General features: G+C 44.1%; 1 protein-coding gene and 1 long non-coding RNA gene across 4 annotated transcripts; both read right to left on the bottom strand.

The window, feature by feature from the left end:
• Window positions 1-12763: 12763 nt before the first annotated feature.
• Window positions 12764-17065, bottom strand: LOC123133580 (uncharacterized). The gene is made up of 2 exons (XR_006465306.1): window positions 16717-17065; window positions 12764-16646 (listed from the first exon to the last, which is right to left on the bottom strand). It is a non-coding gene; the product is annotated as an uncharacterized lncRNA (long non-coding RNA).
• A 3690-nt stretch (window positions 17066-20755) lies between these two features.
• LOC123135944 (formin-like protein 18) lies at window positions 20756-25667 on the bottom strand. 3 transcript variants are annotated; one of them, XM_044555213.1, is made up of 10 exons: window positions 25109-25667; window positions 24962-25006; window positions 24152-24286; window positions 23244-23294; window positions 22675-22812; window positions 22482-22592; window positions 21877-21935; window positions 21731-21786; window positions 21550-21653; window positions 20756-21442 (listed from the first exon to the last, which is right to left on the bottom strand). In XM_044555213.1, the coding sequence occupies exons 1-10, from the start codon at window positions 25598-25600 to the stop codon at window positions 21110-21112; spliced, it is 1524 nt and encodes a 507-aa protein (XP_044411148.1). In that variant the 5' UTR covers window positions 25601-25667; the 3' UTR covers window positions 20756-21109. The 3 variants fall into 3 exon arrangements, with proteins under 3 accessions (XP_044411148.1, XP_044411147.1, XP_044411150.1); XM_044555212.1 differs by having other exon boundaries at window positions 24962-25667; XM_044555215.1 differs by lacking the exons at window positions 20756-21442; window positions 21550-21653; window positions 21731-21786 and having other exon boundaries at window positions 21928-22349; window positions 24962-25667.
• Between the last annotated feature and the right edge of the window lie 1803 nt (window positions 25668-27470).

Raw genomic sequence — 27470 nt, 5'->3', positions numbered from 1 at the left:
CCGTTCTTGGCAACAAAGATCTTGCCTTCGGATCTAAGGTAGAAGTTATACCCAATGGTTTCCTTAGGGTATCCTATGAAGACGCATTTTTCCGACTTGGGTTCGAGCTTTTCAGGTTGTAGTTCTTGACATAAGCATCGCATCCCCAAACTTTTAGAAACGACAGCTTAGGTTTCTTGCCAAACCATAATTTATACGGTGTCGTCTCAACGGATTTAGACGGTGCCCTATTTAAAGTGAATGTAGCTGTCTCTAGAGCGTATCCCCAAAATGATAGCGGTAAATCGGTAAGAGACATCATAGATCGCACCATATCTAATAGAGTGCGATTACGACGTTCGGACACACCGTTACACTGAGGTGTTCCAGGCGGCGTGAGTTGTGAAATGATTCCACATTTTCTTAAGTGTGTACCAAATTCGTGACTTAAATATTCTCCTCCACGATCCGATCGTAAGAATTTTATCTTTCGGTCACGTTGATTCTCTACTTCATTCTGAAATTCCTTGAACTTTTCAAAGGTCTCAGATTTGTGTTTCATCAAGTAGACATACCCATATCTACTTAAGTCATCAGTGAGAGTGAGAACATAACGATATCCTCCGCGAGCCTCAATGCTCATTAGACCACACACATCAGTATGTATGATTTCCAATAAGTTGGTTCCTCACTCCATAGTTCCGGAGAACGGAGTCTTGGTCATTTTGCCCATGAGGCATGGTTCGCATGTGTCAAATGATTCATAATCGAGAGACTCCAAAAGTCCATCAGCATGGAGCTTCTTCATGCGCTTGACACCAATGTGACCAAGGCGGCAGTGCCACAAGTATGTGGGACTATCGTTATCAACTTTACATCTTTTGGTATTCACACTACGAATATGTGTAACATTGCGTTCGAGATTAATTAAGAATAAACCATTGACCATTGAGGCATGACCATAAAACATATCTCTCATATAAATAGAACAACCATTATTCTCGGATTTAAATGAGTAGCCATCTCGTATTAAAGGAGATCCAGATACAATGTTCATGCTCAAACTTGGCACTAAATAACAATTATTAAGGTTTAAAACTAATCCCGTGGGTAATTGTAGAGGTAGCGTGCCGACGGCGATCACATCGACCTTGGAACCATTCCTGACGCGCATCGTCACCTCGTCCTTCGCCAGTCTTCGCTTATTCCGCAGCTCCTGCTGTGAGTTACAAATATGAGCAACGGCACCAGTATCAAATACCCAGGAGTTACTACGAGTACTGGTAAGGTACACATCAATTACATGTATATCACATATACCTTTAGTGTTGCCGGCCTTCTTGTCCGCTAAGTATTTGGGGCAGTTCCGCTTCCAGTGACCCTTCCCTTTGCAATAAAAGCACTCAGTCTCAGGCTTGGGTCCATTTTTGACTTCTTCCCGGCAACTGGCTTACCGGGCGCGGCAACATCTTTGCCGTCCTTCTTGAAGTTCTTCTTACCCTTGCCCTTCTTGAACTTAGTGGTCTTATTGACCATCAACACTTGATGTTCTTTCTTTATTTCAACCTCTGCTGACTTCAGCATTGAAAATACTTCAGGAATGGTCTTCACCATCCCCTGCATATTGTAGTTCAGAACAAAGCTCTTGTAGCTCGGTGGGAGCGACTGAAGGATTCTGTCAATGACCGCCTCGTCCGGGAGGTTGATCTCCAGCTGGGACAGGCGGTTGTGCAACCCAGACATTTTGAGTATGTGCTCACTGACAAAACTGTTTTCCTCCATCTTACAACTATAGAACTTGTCAGAGACTTCATATCTCTCGACCCGTGCATGAGCTTGAAAAACCATTTTCAGCTCCTCGAACATCTCATATGCTCTGGGTCGCTCAAAACGCTTTTGGAGCCCCGGTTCTAAGCTGTAAACCATGCAGCACTGAACGAGGGAGTAATCATCAGCACGTGATTGCCAAGTGTTCATAACATCTTGGTTCTCTGGGATTGGTGCTTCACCTAGCGGTGCTTCTAGGACATAATCTTTCTTGGCTGCTATGAGGATGATCCTTAGGTTCCGGACCCAGTCCGAATATTTCTGCCATCATCTTTCAGCTTGGTTTTCTCTAGGAACGCGTTGAAGTTCATGTTGACATGAGCGTTGGCCATTTGATCTACAAGACATATTTTGCAAAGGTTTTAGACTAAGTTCATGATAATTAAGTTCATCTAATCAAATTATTTAATGAACTCCCACTCAGATTGACATCCCTCTAGTCATCTAAGTGTTACACGATCCGAGTCGACTAGGCCGTCCGATCATCACGTGAGACGGACTAGTCATCATCGGTGAACATCTCCATGTTGATCGTATCTTCCATACGACTCATGTTCGACCTTTCGGTCTCTTGTGTTCCGAGGCCATGTCTGTACATGCTAGGCTCGTCAAGTTAACCCTAAGTGTTTTGCATGTGTAAAACTGTCTTACACCCGTTGTATGTGAACGTAAGGATCTATCACACCCGATCATCACGTGGTGCTTCAAAACGACGAACTTTAGCAATGGTGCACAGTTAGGGGGAACACTTTCTTGAAATTATTATAAGGGATCATCTTATTTACTACCGTCATTCTAAGTAAACAAGATGCATTAACATAATAAACATCACACGCAATTATATAAAGTAGTGACATGATATGGCCAATATCATATAGCTCCTTCGATCTTCATCTTCGGGGCTCCATGATCATCTTCGTCACCGGCATGACACCATGATCTCCATCATCATGATCTCCATCATCGTGTCTTCATGAAGTTGTCACGCCAACGACTACTTCTACTTCTATGGCTAACGCGTTTAGCAATAAAGTAAAGTAATTTACATGGCGTTCTTCAATGACACGTAGGTCATACAAAAAATAAAGACAACTCCTATGGCTCCTGCCGGTTGTCATACTCATCGACATGCAAGTCGTGATTCCTATTACAAGAACATGATCTCATACATCACAATATATCATTCATCATTCATCACAACTTCTGGCCATATCACATCACATGACAATTGCTGCAAAAACAAGTTAGACATCCTCTAATTGTTGTTGCATCTTTTACGTGGCTACAATTGGGTTCTAGCAAGAACGTTTTCTTACCTACGAATAACCACAACGTGATTTTGTCAACTTCTATTTACCCTTCATAAGGACCCTTTTCATCTAATCCGCTCCAACTAAAGTAGGAGAGACAGACACCGGCTAGCCACCTTATGCAACTAGTGCATGTCAGTCGATGGAACCTGTCTCACGTAAGCGTACGTGTAAGGTCGGTCCGGGCCGCTTCATCCCACAATACCGCTGAAGCAAGAAAAGACTAGTAGCGGCAAGCAAGTTGACAAGATCTACGCCCACAACAAAATTGTGTTCTACTTGTGCAATGGAGAACTACGCATAGACCTGGCTCTGATACCACTGTTGGGGAACGTTGCAGAAAAATAAAAATTTTCCTACGGTTTCACCAAGATCCATCTATGAGTTCATCTAAGCAACGAGTCATGGGAGAGAGATTGCATCTACATACCACTTGTAGATCGCGTGCGGAAGCGTTCGAGAGAACGGTGATGATGGAGTCGTACTCGCCGTGATCCAAATCACCGATGACCAAGTGCCGAACGGACAGCACCTCCGCGTTCAACACACGTATGGAGCGGATGACGTCTCCTCCTTCTTGATCCAGCAAGGGGGAAGGAGAGGTTGATGATCATCCAGCAGCACAATGGCGTGGCGGTGGATGCAGCAGAACTCCGGCAGGGCTTCGCCAAGCTGCTGCGGGAGAAGGACGAGGTGTAGCAGGGGGAGGGAGGCGCCAAGACACAGGGTGCGGCTGCCCTCCCCCCTGCCCTCCTTTATATAGGCCCCCAGGGGGGCGCCGTCCCTAGGAGATCCAATCTCCCAAGGGGGCGGCGGCCAGGGGGGGTGGAGTGCCCCCCAAGGCAAGTGGGGCGCCCCCCCCCCACATAGGGTTTCCAACCCTAGGCGCAAGGGGGGCCCAGGAGGGGCGCACCAGCCCACTAGGGGCTGGTTCCCCTCCCACTTCAGCCCACGGGGCCCTCCGGGATAGGTGGCCCCACCCGGTGGACCCCCGGAACCCTTCCGGTGGTCCCGATACAATACCAGATGACCCCGAAACTTTCCCGATGGCCGAAACAGCACTTCCTATATATAATTTTTTACCTCCGGACCATTTCGGAACTCCTCTGATGTCCGGGATCTCATCTGGGACTCCGAACAACATTCGGTTTGCTGCATACTCATATTCATACAACCCTAGCATCACCGAACCTTAAGTGTGTAGACCCTACAGGTTCGGGAGACATGTAGACATGACAGAGACGGCTCTCCGGTCAATAACCAATAGCGGGATCTGGATACCCATGTTGGCTCCCACATACTCCTCAATGATCTCATCGGATGAACCACGATGTCGAGGATTCAAGCAACCCCGTATACTATTCCCTTTGTCAGACGGTATGTTACTTGCCCGAGATTCGATCGTCGGTATCCCAATACCTCGTTCAATCTCGTTACCGGCAAGTCACTTTACTCGTACCGTAATGCATGATCCCGTGACCAGACACTTGGTCACTTTGAGCTCATTATGATGATGCACTACCGAGTGGGCCCAGTGATACCTCTCCGTAATACGGAGTGACAAATCCCAGTCTCGATCCGTGTCAACCCAACAGACACTTTCGGAGATACCTATAGTGCACCTTTATAGTCACCCAGTTACGTTGTGACATTTGGTACACCCAAAGCACTCCTACGGTATCCGGGAGTTACACGATCTCATGGTCTAAGGAAGAGATACTTGACATTGGAAAAAGCTCTAGCAAAACGAACTACACGATCTTGTGCTATGCTTAGGATTGGGTCTTGTCCATCACATCATTCTCCTAATGATGTGATCCCGTTGTCAACGACATCTAATGTCCATAGTCAGGAAACCATGACTATCTGTTGACCAATGAGCTAGTCAACTAGAGGCTTACTAGGGATGTATTGTGGTCTATGTATTCACACGTGCATTGTGATTCCCGGATAATACAATTATAGCATGAATAAAGACAATTATCATGAACAAGGAAATATAATAATAATCCTTTTATTATTGCCTCTAGGGCATATTTCCAACAGCGGTACTACCGCATGTGCAGCACTGGCTAGATGAAGGCCTGTTGCACACGGCAACGAGCGGTAGAACCGCCGGAGCGGTACTACCGCCCGCCCCTACGGTACTACCGTAAGGCAGGCAACACTAGGCGCAGAGAAAGAACGAAAGTAAAAAATTACTTCTGTACCTACTTCCGCTGAGGGAGGACCTGCGCAAAAATCTGGTACGGTACTACCGCACATGAAGAGCGGTACTACCGCATAGGGCGCGGATGTAAAAAATTACATCCGCCCCTACTTCCGCTCATGCTGCTAAGCCTGGCCAGAACCCACGATACTACCGCGCCCGAGGCACGGTACTACCGCGTAGGGCACGGATGTAAAAAATTACATCCGCCCCTACTACCGCTCGAGTAGCTGCGCCTGGCCTGAGGCCACGGTACTACCGCTCCCACAGAGCGCTACTACCGTGAGCACCTGCAGTACTACCGCATGTGGACTTCGGTACTACCGCAAGGGCCTGCGGTACTACCGCTTCGGAGAGCAGTACTACCGCATGTCCCAGATTAGCAACACTAGGAGTCCTTCATTTTGCAGAGAAGACAACAGAGGGAAATAATAAAACCAGAACTGCCATAACTTCTACAAATGAGCTCCGAATTGAGCAAACTCAAGCTTGTTGGAAACAAGACAACGAGTAGCATCAAAACAGGGGAGGTATGCCTAACAAACAAAGGAGTGAAACCTCCAACAGAGAAGAACTGGCATATCCTCCAACATTGAAAACATCATAGAAGATGCATGAGAACTCCGTTTTCGATAAACTCGAGCTTGTCATAAAAATGACCATAAGCTCCAAATCTCACAAGGAGAAGTACTGTCAGTGATAAAAGGTTAAAAGAACGAGCAGAGGGGAAAAAAATTGCCCAGCTCGGCGAACAAGCACAGCAATCGTGCCCCCCGCTCAATGTGTCTAATGCTCCGGGGATGGTGGCCGGTTATGGCAATCTTGAAGATCACCTGTCTGACGATCAACTTCCTGATTTCTTGGAGGTGGACGAACATAGATACGAGTACGGGAAGCCTCTCGTCAAAGATGAAAAATCTCTGACAACAATGATGCGAAGATTCCATAATTGGTACATGAAAACCTGCAGAGAGTCTGGGGGGGCGAATGCTTTGTATCTGAATATTAAAGAGGAGCACGACCTCGTTGCAACTGATCTGTTGACTGTTCCATTTGATGAGTTCTTCGCGTTCTTCAATCAAAAGGCCCTCGATAAACTAATGGTCTTTTGATACTGTCTGTAAGTACTATTTCTGTCATTAAGTCTCTATACATAGCTTGGCTCTTTCATTGCATGTATTTACAATTAATTATCCTCAATATATTATGCAGATTGAAGATCGTCGAGTGCAAAAAACAAGAAATTTATGATATTGGGTTCATTAACACAAATATCATAGATGAATTTCTGGTTAAAAAGGACGTCAAAGAGGCCGAGGACAACTTGCTACGATCGTTGATCAAAAATCAAAACAAAGATACCGTACTCTTTCCTTACAACGGCAAGTGAGTGTTACTGTCGTGTGCATATTCGGTTTCCCTTATTACTCGAGCGAGGTTATAGTAATGTAACTGATGAGTTATGCATGCGTGCGCAGGTACCACTATGTTCTTCTGGAGATTAAGCTTGAGCGGGGACTAGTAACCGTCTTAGAGTCGAGACGGAAAGATCCTGAAACCTATGCGGACATGACTGAATTGCTCAACAAGTAAGTTCAATCGATCATTATCACACTATATTGGCAACTTTTTGTTCATTTCCTGATATCTCAAGTAATAATCATTATTTTCTTTGTCTTGCAGGGTTTAGAAACAGTTCACCGCAGAAGCTCCGGGACTGCCGAAGGAGCTGCGATATACATACCCGAACGTAAGTACTACTGGCTAGCTAGTTGCGCACATCTCCCGTTGATTCTATAGCTATACTTTCATCAATGCCATTTATAATGCTTCATTATCAGTTTGATTGACCTCTATTTCTCATAAAGTGCTTGTGGCAGGAACAAGGAAATGATTTCTGTTGATACTACGTGTGCGAGTTCATCCACAATGCGACTTTGAAAAACAAGAGAGGCTACTCTAAAAGACAATATGAAATGCGTAAGCAATAATATTCACAATTTCATTTTATTACACCATCATTTCTGTTGAGTTTCATTCATATATATGTATTAATTAACCCCCTTCTTCAAATTAGACGTGGCAGATGCGGAATGAACTCCTAGAACCAGATCGCATGAAAGCAATTCAAGAGGAATTGGCGGGATTCTTTCTTGACCGTGTCATCAATAAAGCCGGAGAATACCATGTGGAAGTTGATTTCAAATGCTAAGGGATTGTAATTAAGAGATCTTATACATATTGTACATGTATGTAGCTAGTAGCGTCGGATACATGATACGAAAACTTGTTGTTCGACCAATCTCTCAGAGAAGGAGAGGTCGATCGATCACTTCTCTCAGTATGCATGACGAACTTCTGTACTCAATGGTTCTCTCGATCACTTATGTATATAGTACGTAGCGTCGACCAAGCACGGACATAAGAGAGGACACTTCTCTCTATTAATTAGCTAGCTAACACAATATATGAAACACCTAAATTAACCCCCCAAAACCCCCAAACCCCCCCCCCCCCTCCTTTCAAAAAAACAAAAACCCCAGCTACTGGAGTGCTGACGCGTAGATGCCTTTTGGTCCTGGTTGGTGCCACCAACCGAGACCAACGGCCCCCCTGCCTGGGCTTGGCGCACCGGCCATGTGGAGGACCATCTGTCCCGGTTCGTGTTTGAACCGGGACTAAAGGGGGAGGTATTAATAACGACCCATTAGTCCCGGTTCATGAACCGGGACTAAAGGCCCTTACGAACCAGGAAAAATGCCCTGTTTTCTACTAGTGTACTCAATCAATCGTCGTTTCATATGTTAACCATTTTCAACTAGTAAAAAATATAAGCTATATGAAAAAAAGAATTAATATCATCAGAAACTACATCTAAAATATAATTTTCGGTGACTTGATATTTTTCTAGTTAAATATGCTCATAACTCACGCATGCAATGGTCCAAGTCTCACTTTCATACGTCCGCAAGCAATGCATTTATTACATTTGTCGCTACACCTATCCACATGATGAAAGGATGTCGATAGTACGAGCCTAATACCAAACAAACATTGCACAAATGCCTAACATGTAAAACCCCACATACTGGGTTTGGAGCTCAAAGCGGTCCAACACACTCTCATGTGTCGTCGCCGGCATCTTCCACCAATTCATCTTCAGAGTAGAAACTAATGCATCGATCTTGCCAGACCTCTTTGCCATCGATGCCACCATGACGCCAGACAGTGTCCTCCTCCTGCACGAGTCCATCTACGCGCATCGGACATCGAATCTCCACTGCACCACGCCGCCGAGCACCACGCCGCCGAGATCCGCCGTCTTTGATGCGGTAAATGAAAAACCGCTCCACCACCTGTGTTCTCCATCCAGCCGTTGCTCCAAAGACAATGCCCCATGAGGGAGAACGACGGCCACACATGAACATCCTATAGTGGCTCTCGTTGTCCTGGTGAAATTAGTTCAGAAGTTTATGTTAAGCTTTTGTAGTCTGTCCTAACATGTACGATTATCGGTGCCCAAAATATTAGTATCAGACAACATCAAAGCTTGGAGGTCAAAATGTGGTCAGCTCAAAACCGCGCTTACATCCATGAACTAGTTTAATATATCTAGCAGCATGTTCGTGTGTTGTTTTAGATTTTTAAATGTCGAATTCACCTGACCAAAATAGTTAAAGAATATATAGTGTACATATTTCACCGAGAGGTTGAAGGATATCATTCTTGTGTTCAGTTTGCATTCATTGTAACCTTCCGCTTGTAAAATAAGACTCTCGTTGTCTGTACCTTCTAATTTGCAACCTTGCAATTGGATATGTCTTCTTCCAGAGAAAGAAAAGTAGTTGCACTTGTTTGCCGAAAAATATTTTTGTCAATGAATATTTTTTGTTAAAATTTTATAAAGGTACCTGATCAAAAAAATATGCAAGCCCAGTGTGTTTCCAAATAATATTGCTAGATATTTTTGCCCAGTGGAGTATCTGAACAAAAATTATGAGCTCTTTTCAGTCAAATCCCGAGGTTTATATGATTGATGTCTAATATGATTCTGCATTTTGCGTGTTAACTTAAGTTTATCTGAACTTTATATGTTAATATTTTTGTTGCCTACTTCTGCCATTGGTTGCCAGTCTCACCATATGAACAGAATGCACTATTGTTTTTTGTACGAGATAAATAATGTTTTATAATCTATTTCATATTTAGTAAGTTAGGATGAGCAACAAAATAGCTGGCGGCTCTGAGAGTTCCAGCATAGAAGCATACGTTAGGTTGTGTTTTTGGATGAATTTGATTCATCTCTATTTTCCTTCCATGTGGTATGTGCAGCACACAGTCAGATGGCATTGTTGATGCATCTTCATTCGATTAGATCATGAGTAATAAGATTATGAATGCTTGACACTTGTACGGACCTGTGCTAACTGAATTTTATTTTGTTATTAGGTCTGATCTCTCCCAGCACAAGAAGCTCGATGAGCGCACTAGTAACAGAGGCTTTTTTGTTGTGTACCATCAAGTAGCAAAATTTGACGCAATTTTTACTGGCAATGCTTGCTGAAACGGCGATTATTTTGGTCCTTCATAATTAGTCTTGCATGAGATGTACCAAAAATGATCCTCTCATGATATGTTACACTTGATAAGATATGTATGTGTGTGTCTCTTCTGTTGTGTTCGGTTTGGGATCATGCAATTTCAAATGTATGTTTTGTTATGATTTCAAGTGGATAGATTAATGTTCTTGATGGCGATATATGTGCAGTTTTTTGTGTGAACTTAATAGGACAGGGGCACTCGTACATGTCTGAAACATTTCTTATTTAGGAAGGACAAATTGATTGATATATGAGAGATTTGAGGTGGTTATTGCAAAAGTTATGTTCTATATGTAACTAGTACTAAGGGGTTTTCAAGAAATGTACACCGGAAACTCTCCACCTAAGTCTGTACCAGTCATCTTCCATCCAACGGCTCAGGTTCATTTTTTCTATTCTTTTACCATAGGCCCTGTTTCTATACTAGTCCTCCCCCGATGATGTGGCAACCATGTGGCCTTACTAACTTGACAAAAGAATTGAGTTTGAGTTAATGGACTAATGTCGAGGAAGACGCATTGATTGGATTGGCTGGAGACAAACATAGTAACATATATGCATGCCTGATGCCTCCTACTCGATCAATAGTCCTTTCATATGTTGACCATTTTCAACTATTAAAAAATATAAGCTATATGAAAAAAGAATTAATATCATCAGAAACTACATCTAAAATATAATTTTCGGTGACTTGATATTTTTCTAGTTAAATATGCTCATAACTCACGCATGCAATGGTCCAAGTCTCACTTTCATACGTCCGCAAGCAATGCATTTATTACATTTGTCGCTACACCTATCCACATGATGAAAGAATGTCGATAGTCCGAGCCTAATACCAAACAGACATTGCACAAATGCCTAACATGTAAAACCCCACATACTGGGTTTGGAGCTCAAACCGGTCCGACACACTCTCATGTGTCGTCGCCGGCATCTTCCACCAATTCATCTTCAGAGTAGAAACTAATGCACCGACCTTGCCAGACCTCTCTGCCATCGATGCCACCATGACGCCAGACAGCATCCTCCTCCTGCACGAGTCCATCTACGCGCATCGGACATCGAATCTCCACTACACCACGCCGCCGAGATCCGCCGTCTTTGATGCGGTAAATGAAAAACCGCTCCACCACCTGTCTTCTCCATCCACCACCTGTCTTCTCCATCCAGCCGTTGCTCCAAAGACAATGCCCCCATGAGGGAGAACGACGCCTAAATCGCCGCCATCATCCGATTCGGGAACCCCGGGTCTAGGTTTTCACCCGGGGCAGCGCAAGCGAGTCGACGGTAGCTGCAGTGGCGATGTCTTCATCAAGATAACGACGCGAAAACGCCGCCATCGTCCGCCATGACCGAAGTCATAACACGGTTTTCACCGGCATCATCATCTCCCCACTCGGCGCCGGTACTGGATGTGTGATGCCACAACCAGCTGGCCGACCACCTCCGGTGAAGGAGGTGACCACCACCGCCACACCCAAGGCCGGAACCCCCGACGTCCTCGTGTTGCGGGTCAAACCCAGGAGCAGTCTATTGACGGAGTATGGAAGATATAGGACTCTATTTGATTTAGAACTCTACTAGCATAGCCCGCGCGGCGACACGCCGCGCCTATTGATACGTTTTGCGAAAAACAATATTGAACTTTATATATAATTATTTGAACTCCGCCTATATCTTCTAGGCATAGCCGGTCCCAAGCCCGGGTAAAGGAGGAGGGTTGTGATAGGCTTGGCGAGCCAACGTAAAAACTAGCCAGTCCCATAGGTATGAAACCGATTTGAGCGAGAGTAGTACTAGGATGGGTGACCTCCTGGGAAGTCCTTGTGAAAGAGTTTCATATCTAAGGGTTGTGATAGGCTTGGCGAGCCAACGTAAAAACTAGCCAGTCTTTTGGGTATGAAACCCATTTGGGCGAGAGTAGTACTAGGATGGGTGACCTCCTGGGAAGTCCTCGTGAAAGGGTTTCATATCTAGCCTACCCCAACTTGTTTGGGATCAAAGGCTTCGTAAGGAGTTATTCAGGTTTTGCTTGCTCATTTTATTTTTTTCATCTTATGGTGTATGTATAAAATCATATTGATACGGATCCTAAAATCTTTTATTGAATGAAAAGAGTTGACAAAGGGCAGATTCTTCGGTAGATCATAGCATCCTTTCAACTGCTCGCTGGATGTGTGCCCATGATGAAATCGGTACTTTATGTTGAAATTCCATACGTGGTAAAAGGAAGACTCGTGTACATGTTGAATTCAGTTTGCAGTCATATCCATGGAATGAGACAACCAGTACCAACAGAACTTAACTTTCACTGTTTTTCACACAATGAAACCAACTGTTGCTCCTTAAATATGTGAAGCATCAAGCTAGTCATGCATCTCCACTATTCTTCAGCGAGAAGACAACAGAAAATAAACCTATCCTGGATGGTGATATATATCCTGAGAAAGTAGGTTTTTCCAAACAAGCAGGCATGTCTCAAAAAATATGGCAAGACCAACTTCCAAATACTCTGGTACTTTTTTTTTCAAACTCACCCAACCTGTGGTACTTCACTGCAAAGTCCATTGGCATGAGTTGCAATTAAAAGCATATTTCCTTCATTTTCTTGAAAATGTGACTGATTTTACTGGGCATGGAGAAGGGATGTGCAAATAACACAAGGCTGGATAATACAATAGCATCATCATAATCTGAAGAAATAAACTGGGGATTAACAGAAGTAGCAGCCTTCTCCTCCATCCATAACTTTTTGTTTTTAGAGTCCATGACAATGTCAGAAAACATCGTATATTATGGAGGAAGTACTATCGATGTTAAGCAAGAAAGTCTGCTATGTGGCCTTGAAACGTAAACATAAATCAAAGAAAGGCCATACAGTCCAAGTATTGTTACATACAAAAATCAACATGAGCTACAATATAAAGAATATTTCCTTCAGTTTCAAGGAAGTGTCACTAGGTGTATATAGGCAGTATAGTAAAAAGACCTAATTAATATGCAATTTCCATACACCAGAGTTGCATTGTATCAATATCCAGGAAGTGTCAACCAACTTTCAAGGAACATTTTTGTTCACAGTAAAGTTGCATTGTATCAATAACCAGGATCTCTCCCACAGATAGTACAAATCGGATTCGTTGTCATATTGCTGGAACACCTGTTATTCTTGAACAATAAGGAAATTTTAGCTAAGCAGCATTTGTGAAGATGTATAAATTGGATAACACCGTCACCTAACTTTGGCTAGGTTATTACTTCTGCAGGCTACAATGTACTACCACCAAAACAAAGGGATGTGAAGTATCACGAAGAAAATCAATGTGCACTACATTTTTTATGGTTTCAACTTTAAAGGCATATGAACTGGTATGAGGGATAATTAGCATCACAAAGTCCAAACCACGCAGGATACCTCGAGTTAATGTTCCACGATCACTGTAAACAACATTGCAGCATGCCAATTGTCAACACTTGGCAATTTGGTTTTTGCCAAATCAGAACTAATTGGACATAAGAAAAGGTCCGTGATATAACTTAAAAAATCTAATTCAAACAGTGATTATCAGAAAAAAACAGTAACCAAAGAAAGAGGCAAGAATGACAATACATCAGAATGACAGAAATTAATACTCCAAAAAAAGTACTCCCTCTGTAAAGAAAAGTAGGACGTTAGTCTTACATTTATCTACAGAGGTAGTATACATCACTAATAGGGATGGGTAATGATTAAGAAAATATAAAATTTGAATGAGCAACTGCTCCACATTACTTGATTACGTCGGTGAATCCTGAAATAAAATGGCACCTTGAAAGCAAGAAAGCTAATTATTTAGAGCTTCTACAACACCTAAATATGGTTTCCAGCGGACGGATAGACATACACCTGTTTCGCTTACACATCAGACCCTTTAGAATTTTGCATTGCTCTCATTAACAAACTTAAGACTTGAAGTTTCCAACCTACAAACCAAACATGATACGATCTGTAAGAAATCCATTTACTTAATTGAATAAAATTTTAATTAGCAGATTTACAAATTGAACTTAAGAGTTTGATATCATAAAGATTTGCTACAGACATGCTTGTGTATGTTAGGATCCAACAAAAACCAAAGGGAACACATCACATCATTGTCCAGAAAATCTAAGAAGTTAACAAATTAACAGCATACCATCAATAGTGGAGTGCTTCTCCTCAATGGCATATTCAAATTTAGTGTTATGATTGTCATATTCAAGTTTAGTGTTACCATTGTGGTTGCATCTGATTATCATGTTACCATGTCGACAACAGGTATCACACACAACCGCTCAGTATATTCAGTTGGTTGGTGAACTCTTTTATCATTGGGACAATACTAAAATGCCCATATATTGATCTGCTATAGTCATACCTATGTCAAACAGTCCGTTCTACCCTTCTATGGTTTCTCAACTATGCTAAATAAAATGACCAAGCTATATAGCGGTACATCCTAACCACAAAAAAGAACTTGCTAATTATTGCGACATGTCATAATACCTCAAGGTGTTATAGTGTTGATGTTCTGTATAAGACACCTTGTTCTAATAGGAATCTGGGATTGAGGTGGCACACACAGTAGTAGTCGCAGAACTAACTGCCTGAAGAGCAGTTATAGTTATACTAAGTAGCCTTCTTGTAGATAATGAAGGAATTAGGAGAACACTTACAGTTAAAACTTCTCCTAACCTTGTGTCATCACACTCAAGTAAACCTCACCGTGAAAGACATGAAGCAACCTCTGTACGGAGGGGGAGAGAGAGAGAGAAAGAGATTTTTACTGAGACATATTGAGTTACCATGTCCTTGCCAAGTCTCGAGCTGTGGAGCAGCTGCGGGTTATTGTGTTGAGCGCCTCATGGTTGTGGTATATGTGGTGATGATCACAAAGTTAGGATAGTGTGGCCTGAGCTACCTTCTCTTCAGTCGATGCTTATGTTGGGACAAGATTGTCATCGGAGATGTACGTGCGGGATTGCAATTGTCCTTGTAGCCGTGGAGCATCCATTTTGATCCATCTTAGATGATGTTGTGTTGGCACTCATAAAAGGCCCACGGCTTGTAGCAGCACATGGTTTGGCATGGGGACAACGATCTGCTGTTGCTCATATCAAGCAAGGCAAGTAAGAATAAAAAAGGATGTTTACCTAATGCACAGGTGCTCGTACAAATGCAAGATAGCACTGTTGAGTTTTTTTACATAATGGTGTCCATCGACCATCGTCATGGTGTTGTATGGTGTCAGTATGGCAAGTCATTTTCTCCTGCAGCCTGGTCTGCACTATGCCAGAAATTGTACGGCAAGATCAACTGCATTTGCCAGAATTTATAGTGCAAGATAGACTAAAATTTCAGCTATCAGTCTGCAGCATGCTAGAATTTATACAGCAAGATCGACTAAATTTCATCTATCAAGTTATTAGCTTAACATCCAATTACACATTACGATAACATGCAGCATGCTCACTATATGGTATCAACATCCCAAAACTAAATCTTTGTTGCCCTCCTTTTCTCCAAGGTCTCAAAATATGGGTTTAAGATGGTAACAACCAACCATACACTGGTCAATAAAATGAGCCATAACAAAGCCATACCGTAGTAAACCATAGCTAGCTGGTCATAATTTGCAATGTCGCCTATCATTTAAACACAATTTGGACAAGGAAATAGAAGAAAATTATAGAGCAGAGGAAACCCTCGACGGGAAGGGAAAGTTAGATTCTGCAAACAGGAATCAAGCCAAGCTAACTGAACATGTGAACAGATGAATTTCATTGATTTTCAGTGCTACTATTGATGGCAAAAGGAAAATGTCAGTCAGCAGAGATAGTACATGTAGTATTGAAGAGAAACATAAATAATCTAAATTCCTATAGTCAATCGACATTTTGGTCCTTCACAAATGCAGAAAAAATATACCCTATCATGTTCCACAAGCTACAGTTTTCAGAAAACCCGACTGGGAAAACACACTCCTATATTACTATATATAAACGGGAACAACAAGTAAATAGTTATAATCTGTAGTGGATGAATACAAAACAGATACATGTATTGCAAGGTGCATCAGTACTTCAAAATAATCATCTTGCGTGTATTTTTTACCTGAGAGCTTCTGTCGTTTCTCAGAAAGGCAACCAACATCCATTACTCACACATTATTGCAGCGTCTTCCATCCTAGTAGGACTCACTGAAAATCACACACTGTAAGAGAGAATCAAAGGGATAAATTAAGGGCGAGGTTGAAATATCAACACCAAATGATCACTGACAGTATGTTACTAACTGGAAAAAATAGCACTGAGAAGAAAATGCGATCAGTTAGTTACTCATTAGAGAACTGCCTTGTCATATGTATGTCCTTAAACCTGCACAATGAATGATGAGAGAGAACTGATGTTCAGCAGTTACATTAACACGTGCAAATCAGGAAGGACTGACATAATTTTTCAGCAAGAAATGAAATCCCTTGTAGCGTAACACTATGGAAGGGGACATCCTCCATAACTCCATGATTGGTCCGGAAGCCACAGCTGATTCAACATCGTCAACTCAGTGGATCCGCATGGGAATAGCAGCGACACGTCCTGTACCATGTGCCAAAGCTGCAGCTCGAGGCCGCCGAGCAGGACCGTGCGGCAGCCTGGGAGACGCCGTCAATCCTGGGGCTGCTGCAGGTGGCCGACGGCTGTGAAGGGGCAGGACCCGTGAGACAACATCGAGGTGCTCGCGAGAGGGGATGAGGCGAGGAGACATACCTGCTTGAGACGGAGGGAACCACTGGGTCTCTTTCCCGTCATGGATTTGGTCGCCATCACGCCATATAGATTGGATCCGGCCGCCGCGCCGTGGTTGGAGTAGCTGGCTGGAGGGGGGTGGAGCAGCCGGGCCGGAAGGATGTGCGACAGCTGCGTGCGGCACCAGTTTGGTTGCGCACAGGGGAGATGGAGGGACGCCGCGAGGTAGGACGGGGGACGGCGCGGCCACGGGGACGGGAGCTCCGGGAGGTGACCGAGATGGAGGGCGTGGGCGTAGCCGAGAGGTGGGCGAGGAAGACCGGCGTGGATTGGGGGACTCGATCGGAGGGAAGCATTTTATAGGAGCCAAACAGCGGTGAAGCGGCGAGAGGAGATTGGACGAAATATCGCTAGAGGAGGAGAAACGCTGAACAAAGAGCACAACCGCTTTGACTCTAGGCCAGATAAAACAAAATAAAACTGAGCAAGTGGTCAGCAGGAAAATCGCCAAGCGCACCCAGAAGCTTACCCTGCCATGTCCCCCACTAATTGACGTGGCGGCTGCCCATTGGACCGATTTTCACTGATAAGAAAAAGTCAAAAAAACCTGGTAAACTAAACCTAGCCAGGTTTAGTATATTTAGAATTTGTACCGTAGCCATGCCTCTCCCCTCCACATGCATTATCTCGAGCGCGAACAACTAGTCGTGCCATGTCTGATTTTATTTTTCACTCTTGTTTATCTTGGCGGTGATTTGATTTGATTTCCACTCTAGTTAGCTTTGTGGTCGCTGCAGTCAGGATGCATGAGGGAGGCAGTGAATGTGACGGGGGAGAGAAAGAGTGAGAAGGTGGTGGGTGAGCGACCCATGGAGATGGTTGCATGGTTGAGGCAAAAGCGCTACGTACCAGCTGCAAATAGATAGTTTTCGTTCCAGCATGCCCGGCCACAGCCAGGGCCACTAGAGTAATTCATGGCCTCCATCCTTTCATGCTTTGTTGGTCGTTCAAAGCAGAAATTTCGTGCCAATACATAAGATTTCTGTGACGAAAAATTTGATCGGATTCAGATAAGAAGGGATCACAGAAAACTGCAAGCGATAGCTAAAAAAAGAACATCCGAAATCCTCTGGGATTTGTTGGGTATCACCACTGCCAGCAGGTTTGTAGACAACGAATCTTTTATAAGGAGGCATTAATTTCAGAGTATCCTTCCACCAAAATGATCCTACCAATTTGTGTCCAGGGTTTTGCGAATCTTTCATGATGTATTGGGCAGGTTTACTCAAAGGCGCAGACAAGGATGTGTTCCCAGGTGGGGTTCGTGTGTTGACGTATGAAGCTGCGGCACTTGTTCGGCAGATGAAATCACAAGCTGTTGCACTGGGAGTGGGTCGCGTCGCTAATGGGTGATCTCGTCTTTTCCTTTGCTGCTGCTGGACATGTGTTGCGGCTCTCTTTTGGCTGTGTTAGGTTTTTTGTTTCCATGGTTTGTTGTCGGAGTAATGGGCCACGGGTAGGCTGACCCGAACCCCAGAACCTTTCAAGACATCGGGGCAGGCCGCGCCCCTCAAAGCCGAGTCTCAGATGCCGACTCCCAGATGAACCGAGTCTCGGATGCCGACTCCCAGATGAACCGAGTCTCAGATACCGACTCCCAGATGAACCGAGTCTCAGATGACGACTCTCAGATGAGCCGAGTCTCAGATGACGACACCCAGATGAACCGAGTCTCAGATGACGACTCCCAGATGGGCCGACTCATGGCCGGCGACTTCCAGAGGAGCCGGCTATAGAGAGTCGGCCCACGACTCTACACTCATTGCGGGTACGACCACGGCGTGGCCATCACCTCCTGCTTGCGAGGAGCCGGCGTGGCTACAGTATGCCGTACCGCCGGAGATCTCCGGCGTGGCCCGGCACTGTAGCCATGCCAGACTGACCTCGGCCACAGTGCGCGGCGCACTGTGGCCACGACGGCCTACCTATACGGCTCAGAGACGGCGGACCCGCCAGTCAGTGAGAGCTAGAAGACGGCGGATACGCCCCGCAGGCGGCCCCGTGGGAGTCGGCTCCCCGGAGTCGGCCAGCCCCTCTCACGGGACCCACGCGCCATTAACCAGACAAGATGGGGAGTAACGACAGTGATCGCCCGACAGACGGCGGCACTGTTGCCACGACCCAATGACCGAGCCTGCGTCATCAGAAGCACGGCTACAGTGCCGGACTCGCCGGCGGGGCCCACGAGTCGGCGGAGAAGACGGCGGCCTGTGAGACAGACGGCTGGGACCCACGCCCAGCCGGATTACCATTGTATCCCCGGGGGGTAGGCCTATATAAACCCCCCGGGGCACCCATGCAAAGGGTTCGCATCCATTAGCCTTAGACCAGATCATATGGGAAGAAGAAGGCTAGCCTTGCCTCCTTCCACCTCCAGAATACAGCTCTAGGAGCAACCTTGTAGTCACTACGCCTTAGTGATCATGCGGAGACCCCGCAAAGCAGCAGTAGGGGTGTTATCTCCCCGGAGAGCCCCGAAGCTGGGTAAGATTCGTCGGCGTGCATGCCTTCGCCTAATCCCGTTTCCTAGCACCGGCGACGTTCTACTCGCTCCCACCATGATAAGCCATCATTTGGCATATGTCGCATCCAACCCCCGACACTTGTAGACTATCTTCATGCGTAACTTGGATGTTGCTGCCTGCTGCTGGTTGGAGGTGTGGTGTTTAGCCGTTTTGCTACTCTAGTTTGTGTTGGCAGGCTTTTGTCGCGTGGAGTGTTTCGAGATCGAGCACTCATGGCGGGTTTCCTCGCAATGCACCAACTGCTTCCCTCTCTTTCCCTCATCCTGATCTTGCTTTTGTAATTTATGTAGTGAACTTTGTATTTTCGTTAAATGGAAGGGGGTTGCCCGGTTGGAAAAGAAAAATGAACTTGAAACCGTGGAGAACAAGATTGACGTCATTGCTCTTAAATTTTGTCAAGTTGATAATGGACGTATCAGCTTTCTTTCCTTCGTTACACTTCCCAGTTTGCCCCGATTGATAGCAGCAGGAATGTTTGTTTAGTTTTCGACTATTCTGCTCCTGTAAGCTCTTCGATTTGATGCAATTTATCTAATTGGTGAAAAGGTCATATGGATAGAAAAAATTGCTCTATCCCAGTAGTTTCTTCCAACGGGGATCAGAACTAGGAAGATGAGCAATGATTTATTGGAACGTACGCTCTTCAGGTAGCTGTCCCACTCTCTAAATGATACCTCGAATCCTTTCACTTGAATCCAATCCAATCTGAAGATGAATTATACGTACTCCGTATCTCAGGACTGCAGCAATTCTTAAGCCTCCAGAATTCCAGATGTTGATGTCTGGTACCAATACACAGTTGTTCCATTTTCTTTCTTCTCCTTCGTCGTTGTCCGAATGTTCATGTCTGCAACGTTTTTCCAGAGCTAGATCCTTTCCTGGATGACACTACTAAAGATTGTGGTTTCTGCAACTTGTGACTATGTAAGCGAACGGGTATAAATGTTCATCTTCTTCATATGGCTGGAACAGTCCAAAGGTGCATGACATGTAAAATCACTAAACGATCTTATATTTCTTTACGGAGGAAGTACACCGCAATATAAAGCAAAAAAAAAGGAAAAAAAAAAGAAAAACAGGTTCCCCAAGCCATTGCTGGAAAATATATTAGCTTATCATACAGGTTCAGACACAAGCAGGGTAAACAGCAGAGATAGAAAGAATCACAAATAAACCAATCATGGAAACTAATTAAACGGTTATATTCATCCCTGTAAATATGTCAACTGATCAATCCAGTGGCATCAGCAGTATGTATCTTTGCCAACACAAGAAAGAATGCACAAGTATCTCTGCTTCATTGCTGTATTCATTCATATGTAGGCAGCAGCCCCAACTCAACATTAACCTAGCAAAATCTGTTGAATTTTTGCATGTGAGATCTATTGGCTTGTTGTATTGCCATCAGCAGCAGAACAACGCAACTTAACTCAGCCTTGTTTAGGTGACCAATATAAATGTGAAAACTAGGATAATGTCATCATCCACATTGCTGTAAACAAAACGGCAAACCACCAAAGAGACATGTCCAAACAAGAGCAATATTTGTGTCTTCCAGAACATACCAAAAAAAAAAAAAATCAACTGATATCATGCCCATGTTCAAATTTTGAAAACACAATTAAGAAGTTCGAATGTGATCACAGAACGTTCACCAACAGAAGAAGAATGCACAAGTAACTAGTATATGCTATGCCTACCCCAACTTCATCGGCGCATCTACTCTACCACTAAACTCAGCAACACTCTCATTCAACGGCAGCAGCCCAACTCAACTTTAATCCGACGGAATCTGTTGACTTTGAACTCTGATCAGCAGGATGTTCTCTCTAGAAAGTCCGTTGACTTGAACTCTGATCACCAGGATGTTTTCTCTGGGAAGCCTGATGACTTGAACTCTGATCACCAGGATGTTCTCCCTGGGAAGCCCGATGACTTGAACTCTCAGCAGAAGGAGCACGTGGGTAGATGATGTCGTAGTGATCACCCGTGTACAGCAGGGTCACGCTTGGACGGGGAACTCCAGGACCAGTGTAGATATCTGGAGCATATCCTCGTTGGAGTGATTCCACTCTGAGGGGGACCTCAAGCGCTCTGGCCAAAGCCACCATCATAACATGGTCCGCGTACACACGAGCTGGAATGACGTGCTGCAAGCACCACTGTTTGTGCAACAACAGGTCAGGTAAAATGAGTGTCGTGTATCCAACAATGGATGCACTGGAAATTCAGCACGAGGTAATGTAAGGGAGGAGGTGCTGATACTGACAACTTCCAGACTGTAATTTCCTCCGGGCCCTTGTATAATCGGTTCATACACCTCCCTGTGCGAGCATATCTGGATAGCTACTAGTAATCTGAGGAAAACAAAAACTAAGCAGTAAAATGTGTCAGAAACATGAATTGCGATGAACAGAAGGAAATGTAAGGTCAAGGGTGTTTTTTCTCACTGTCTTGCGTCGTATCATACGTGCTGAAGAACTTGAGAAGTTTCTCTTTACGGCGACTAAAAATGGCACATATCATGTCAGTGAGATGGAAAGCATTCAGTTACAATACTTTGATGGAATTTCAGAAAACCAAGAGAATCAAAAACCTGCTAGTTGATTCCCTGCTCTTCCATTTCATTACGTTCTCAATCAGCTCCTTAAATGCCTGAAAGAATCAGTAACTCAATTATTCACAGTTGATAATCATTACACACCATAGGTTACAATAATACATACACAATATTGATCAATGGCAAGATATAAAGGAATACAGCTAAGACAACTCCCTGAGAAGCTTCAGTCATTAAGCATATACTATAGCATAGTAACGGAACGAGAATGGTGAGGTGACTGTACAATAATAACCAGCAGGTGTGCATTGTTGCAGTGCTCAAACAAGCATAAAATTATGTTATTTCCCTGTTATATTGCCGTTGTTCCTTTGCAAGTAAATTTCTCTTAAGGTCATTATTGTTACAATCGGGTTGTTAGCTTCACTATAAGCTTCAAATTTGAGTTTGTGCCAACATTGTGTAAAACTGTGACGGTATGCCACTACTGTTAAGCAATTGTGCATCTCCTGCAAATGACAAACAAAGATAATGAGATGCCAGATGCTACTTGAAGTGTAATGTAACCTGAATAGAATCATCATCCCTTGCAAGCATGTTTATACGAGAAAGAACCAAGTATGGAGAAGGCGAGAACTTACTCTTCTGCTCCGGGAAAACTCAGAGTCCCATTGAAGATTTGCACGTTGTGTAGACACTCTTCTAAGGAGACGGTGTTCCTCATGTGTGTCCTGCCTATCAATAACTTGCTCCTGTTGTACATTCGCGAAAACAGAGAAAGTTAAATAACTAAACCTACATCCTATGGTAAGGAAAAGAGGGGAGGACGATTACAAGGTATGAAAATATGAAGCTCCTGTAGAAACACTCCCCATCTCCAATCACCGGTCTACATTCTGAATAAGCATGAAGATGGTTTGCCTCGTCATAAGTAAGCTTATAGTGCCTTCTGACTTCAGATATGCGAAGTGTCTGCAACAAACACACAAATATAAGAATTCAAATTATGTTGAGTTAAACATGGAAACAACATATCTAAAAATGTGATGGAAATTTTGTTATTATTCAAATTTTCGGGTTTCCATGTTCTTTGGAAATGTTTGAAACCACTAGTATATAATCCCATCACTGATACTGATTGGTTGTTATTCAGTAAGAAAACAAGAAGATATCTATTAGCATGTGATAAACTTAACCAAGAGTAACAGTATGATTCAGGTCCCATCAGACTATCACAACCAAGAGTTAACATACAATTTAGTATTTATAAAAGAGAACATATTCCTTCTGAATAGTTGATTGTACAGGAACCACTAATCACAGTATCTTGTGATATAGGGCTTTGATCCTGATTTTCTTGCACTTCCATTTTGTGCATGACATTAGGCAAAATGGAGACGAACCTGGTGCTTCACATGTTCTGGACATATTCCCCTTCCTTTTCCACGAAAAATCTATTTGACAGAAATGAAGAAAACGAAGTTAAATATCATACATCCTGCCAGTCTTACAATTGTACAGAATCAACAAGAAGATCGAGTATTTCAAAAGAAGAAATAGGGGAATGAAAAACGAATGGAATTAACAAACAACCAGTCCTTTTTCCTTTTCCAGGTCAAAAGGAAAAAAACAATAATGTATAGCAAGACCACAAAACGTGTGCAACCAAAGCTTCTTTTTTTGGCAACTATTTACATGAAATTATATTTTGAGACTTCTGAACCAGTTCCAGGTACCAATCAACCAAATGGCGAAACCTCTCAACCAAGTCCTAAAGTGCTTGCCGATTTTGCATGTAAATGGCAAATGATTTACAGGAATTATGCTCAGTTATGTAGTCTTGAACTAATGCCTAGATTAAAGATTCTGATAGCAGCATTTGTATACAAAGGAAGCTCATACATTCAACTTCAGGCTCTGTTACCAAAATATTGCAGTAATCAGGATATGACCTCATGATTTCCCCACATTTTACAGACAACAGTTCCAACAAGATAGCCATTTGCTTCAAAATACAATGGCAGATTGTGGAAAGACCCACGAGCAACAAGGACGTGTGTACTGCTGCCAACATTTGCCCAAGATTCCTCATATATGCTAGGATGCCACGTACTATCACTCTAACCAAGATTTCATGCCTTGATTACACTAACAGGTCCTAAATTTAACATGAACAAACAGAAACCAAGAAAACCAAAAAAACCCAGTTCTACTTTCTATGCACAAAAAAATAGGTAAGTGCAAGAATGCTCATATGGTCATACCACCCACGAATCATAAGTGAGAAGAGTGGACAAGATTCAGGCCATACCTTGCTCTTAAGCCGACTCGGGATCGATTTCCCCTTTACTAGCAGTAGTTTGTCCAGCTTGGCGCCCTTTTTCGAAAAAAGTTTGTCCTGCTTGGGTCTCACCTTTACCACAGCCTTTACTTGTGATAGTTTCTCCTGCTCAACAGAATTAGCATCAAGATCACACATTTCGGATTAGCAAAGGTGAAAAAGCTAACAAGATTGAAACATCGAGTTATCCAAATCCTTTCACTCTTGCCAATTATTCATATGAATTGAGTTTTGAGGCTTCGGAGCCAGTTTCAGCCTTTCAGGGAACAGATGACCAAAGGCAAAAGGATCCAGATAATGTACGCCAAGTCAAGTAATCCCGAGCAAACAGTCGGCTTAACTTCCCCTATAACGACATTCATCTACACTGGAAACTGGTACATTTCGGCATCGAGATTTCTTGCGAAAATATGACAGCAACCACTGCCAAGACATGATCCCCACATCTTTCACTTGCAGCAAAAGTGCAAAACATGCTATCATACCTAATAGAAAAATCAATTAGCACAAGCCTGGACACCTAAATGTTGAACAGTTACGAATAATCACAACAAGATACCTCTAAATCTGATAGCACGCCGCAAGAAAAACTCGAGTAATAATCAGGAAAATGCCTAATCGTCAAACTGTCCCCAATATTTGCCTAAACTTGATTCCGTTTCTACTACTAAATCATCCCCAACCCCAAGATTTTAATAGACTTAGAGATCCCAATTCCACATTCCGAACAGAAAGATTGGCAACAAATCACAAGCGAGCGAGCGAACAATAAGACCATACCTGTTCCTTCCTATGCATCGCCTCTCCCGCGCGCAACGAGTTGAACTGCTCAAGAGGAAACCAAGAAACGCTCAAGAACGCACTCCGGAGCGCTCCAAGAACTCCAAGAAACAACAAGAGCAGCACGTCGCGGAGGCCAATCATCACCTGCTGTCCCCATGGCCTGTTCTCCTTGCCGACGGCCGCCTGGACACCAGCTTGGGGTCGGACGGATGCGCCGCCGCGTGGGGCGCCTCCCACGTCCCCGCCACCACGGGGTCGTTCCACATCACCCGCGCGTCCCCGCTGCCCGCCGCGAGGGTCGGCTCCCCCAACTCCGAAGGCCCCGGCTCTCAATGCCGTGGCGTGGTCGAGGGAGGGGGCGGAGGAGCCGCCGCTGCCCGCGGAGCACGGAGGAGAAGGAATGACCTTGGGCGGCAGCGCCCCCTCGCCCTTCAGGTCGCCCCCCGCCGCGGCGGAGCTCGACCCGTCGGCGCCGCCTCCGGCCTGCTCGAGGCGGAGAGGCGTCGCGCGGGGAGGCGGCGGCGCAGCAGCAGCAGCGCTCGGGACGCCATTGGAGGCGCAGGGGCGGTCATGGGCCGGTTCTTGGCCGTGGTCGTCCTCGCCCGGTTGTGCTGCTCCTGAACCGGATGGTTCCATTGCGGTCGCGGCGGGAGGACCTGTGTGGCAATTCCGCAAACTCGCGAGGGCCTGGAGAAGAAACGTGTGCAGGGTGCGGGATGGAAAAGGGGAGAAGGTTTCACGGCTATTTATTTGGAAACCCCGAAGGCGGTTTGCTCCCTTAGAAGTTCCTGTTTTGCACACAGGTCCCGTGGAAAACAAAATGCGATAAAATAAGGAAAGTAAATATAGTTTCCTTCCATGATTGAATATTTTGTGGCAATGAGTTTTTCTAAAAAATATATATCAAACTATAACAAAGATTCATTGAAAGTACAAAACACTCCAAACATAATAAAAATTGCATCGAGGTCCATGGACAACCGAACGCATTGTTGTGGTCAAAACAAGCCGTCGCCGCTCCCATACAGGAGCCGATTTGACCTTGTCGACGAAAACTGGGAAGTCTTCGTGCACGTGCCCCTATGGACCAGCGTTCGGGAGCCGCAGTCGTCGTCATTAAATCTATGAATCAATATGAAGAATCTGACACCAAATCTCGTCATTGTGTATGCACGACGAGAAACCCCCCAACCTCGCCGCTCCGAGGAGCTGGCAGAAATCTACGCCGGAGCTCTGTCTAGTCCGTCCCTACGAACAAACTTGAGGAGGATCCGAGCCCGAAAGACTGACTCGAAGAATAAGTTGTGTCTACTCTTTATACTAAATTCTATACATGACTAAAACAAATGATTTTTATTGACCTATTTCTCTCAACATGCAACCATGTGGTCACAATATGTCAGGCCAACTTCAACGCGCTGACGCAAATAGACGTGGAATTGGTCCGCATTTTGTCGGTTTGGGTCGATTGTACACTAATAAAAAAATGATAGTCAAAACTGTGGCGCGTCATTTTCAATCAACGCCGCCACTATATTTTTAAAATAGTGGTGGCGTTGGACTATTTGATACGTCAACCCTTCGTGTTCGCGTTGGAATTCTTTTGCATGCCATTTGTGTTATTTGCATTTTTTTTTTCTTTAAGCTTTACTTCATTATGGCGTGGCATGTTAGGCCCACGACAGCACTAGTCCATCTCATATCACTATCCCTCTCAGTAAAAAATCTAGCATTCTGATCTCCTTCTATCTTTTTCACCCTCTCTCTCTTGACCAATGCCGAACCACGCCGCTAGTCATCGCCGGACCAAGATGCACATCGTCACACCGCCAGAAAGGGTCACCTCGGCAGCAGGGGAGATCCCCTCCCCTCGCGCCTCCCTTGTCTGCGGATGCCATGGAATCTGTGGATTTAGTTGATTTCTGTAGAATATTAGTAGCCTTGCAACTAGATTTAGTAGTGTAGAATGCGAATATACTTAGTAGAATTCGATTTAGTAGTGTACGACCAATTTTATACTTAGTGTAGAATTTTTTTTAAGTGTTGAATATGTTTTAGAGTAGAATCGGATGATCGTATTTTGTGTAGGTTTTATGTTTTAGGGTAGAATTCGATTTAGTAGTGTACAATCCAATTTTATACTTGGTGTAAAAATTTTGTAGTGTTGAACATCTTTTAGTGTAGAATCGGATGTTCGTCTTCTGTCTTGATTTTATGTTTCAGGTAGAATCCGATTATACTTAGTAAATTCGATTTAGTAGTGTTTTTGTGTAGAGTCCGGTGATACGCTTTTGTGTAGATTCCAATAATACGCTTTTGTGATGAATGCTTTTGTGTAGAATACGTTGAATTTTTTGGTACTGTACAAATTGCTTTAGTGCAGAATTTTATCAATTGATATGCTTTTTTAAGAATTGTGCCATTATCATCATGTCAATTGTGCAAGTTAAGGTGTGCTAGCAGCCTTGCAACTGGCGATTTGTTCGGCATCTATTTCCAACAGTGT

The sequence above is a fragment of the Triticum aestivum genome, chromosome 6B (assembly GCF_018294505.1).
Source record: "Triticum aestivum cultivar Chinese Spring chromosome 6B, IWGSC CS RefSeq v2.1, whole genome shotgun sequence".
Taxonomy (NCBI): Eukaryota; Viridiplantae; Streptophyta; class Magnoliopsida; order Poales; family Poaceae; genus Triticum; species Triticum aestivum.
This window is presented reverse-complemented; position numbering and strand designations above follow the sequence as displayed.

Excerpts from the sequence above, each read along its gene's own strand:
- LOC123135944 (XM_044555212.1), bottom strand. The coding sequence starts at position 25,600 with ATGGAACCATCCGGTTCAGGAGCAGCACAACCGGGCGAGGACGACCAC. Across the intron at positions 23,295-24,151 it reads CGAGTCGGCTTAAGAGCAAG|ATTTTTCGTGGAAAAGGAAG; the intron begins GTATGGCCTGAA and ends TCTGTCAAATAG. Across the intron at positions 21,787-21,876 it reads AGCAGGGAATCAACTAGCAG|TCGCCGTAAAGAGAAACTTC; the intron begins GTTTTTGATTCT and ends TGCCATTTTTAG.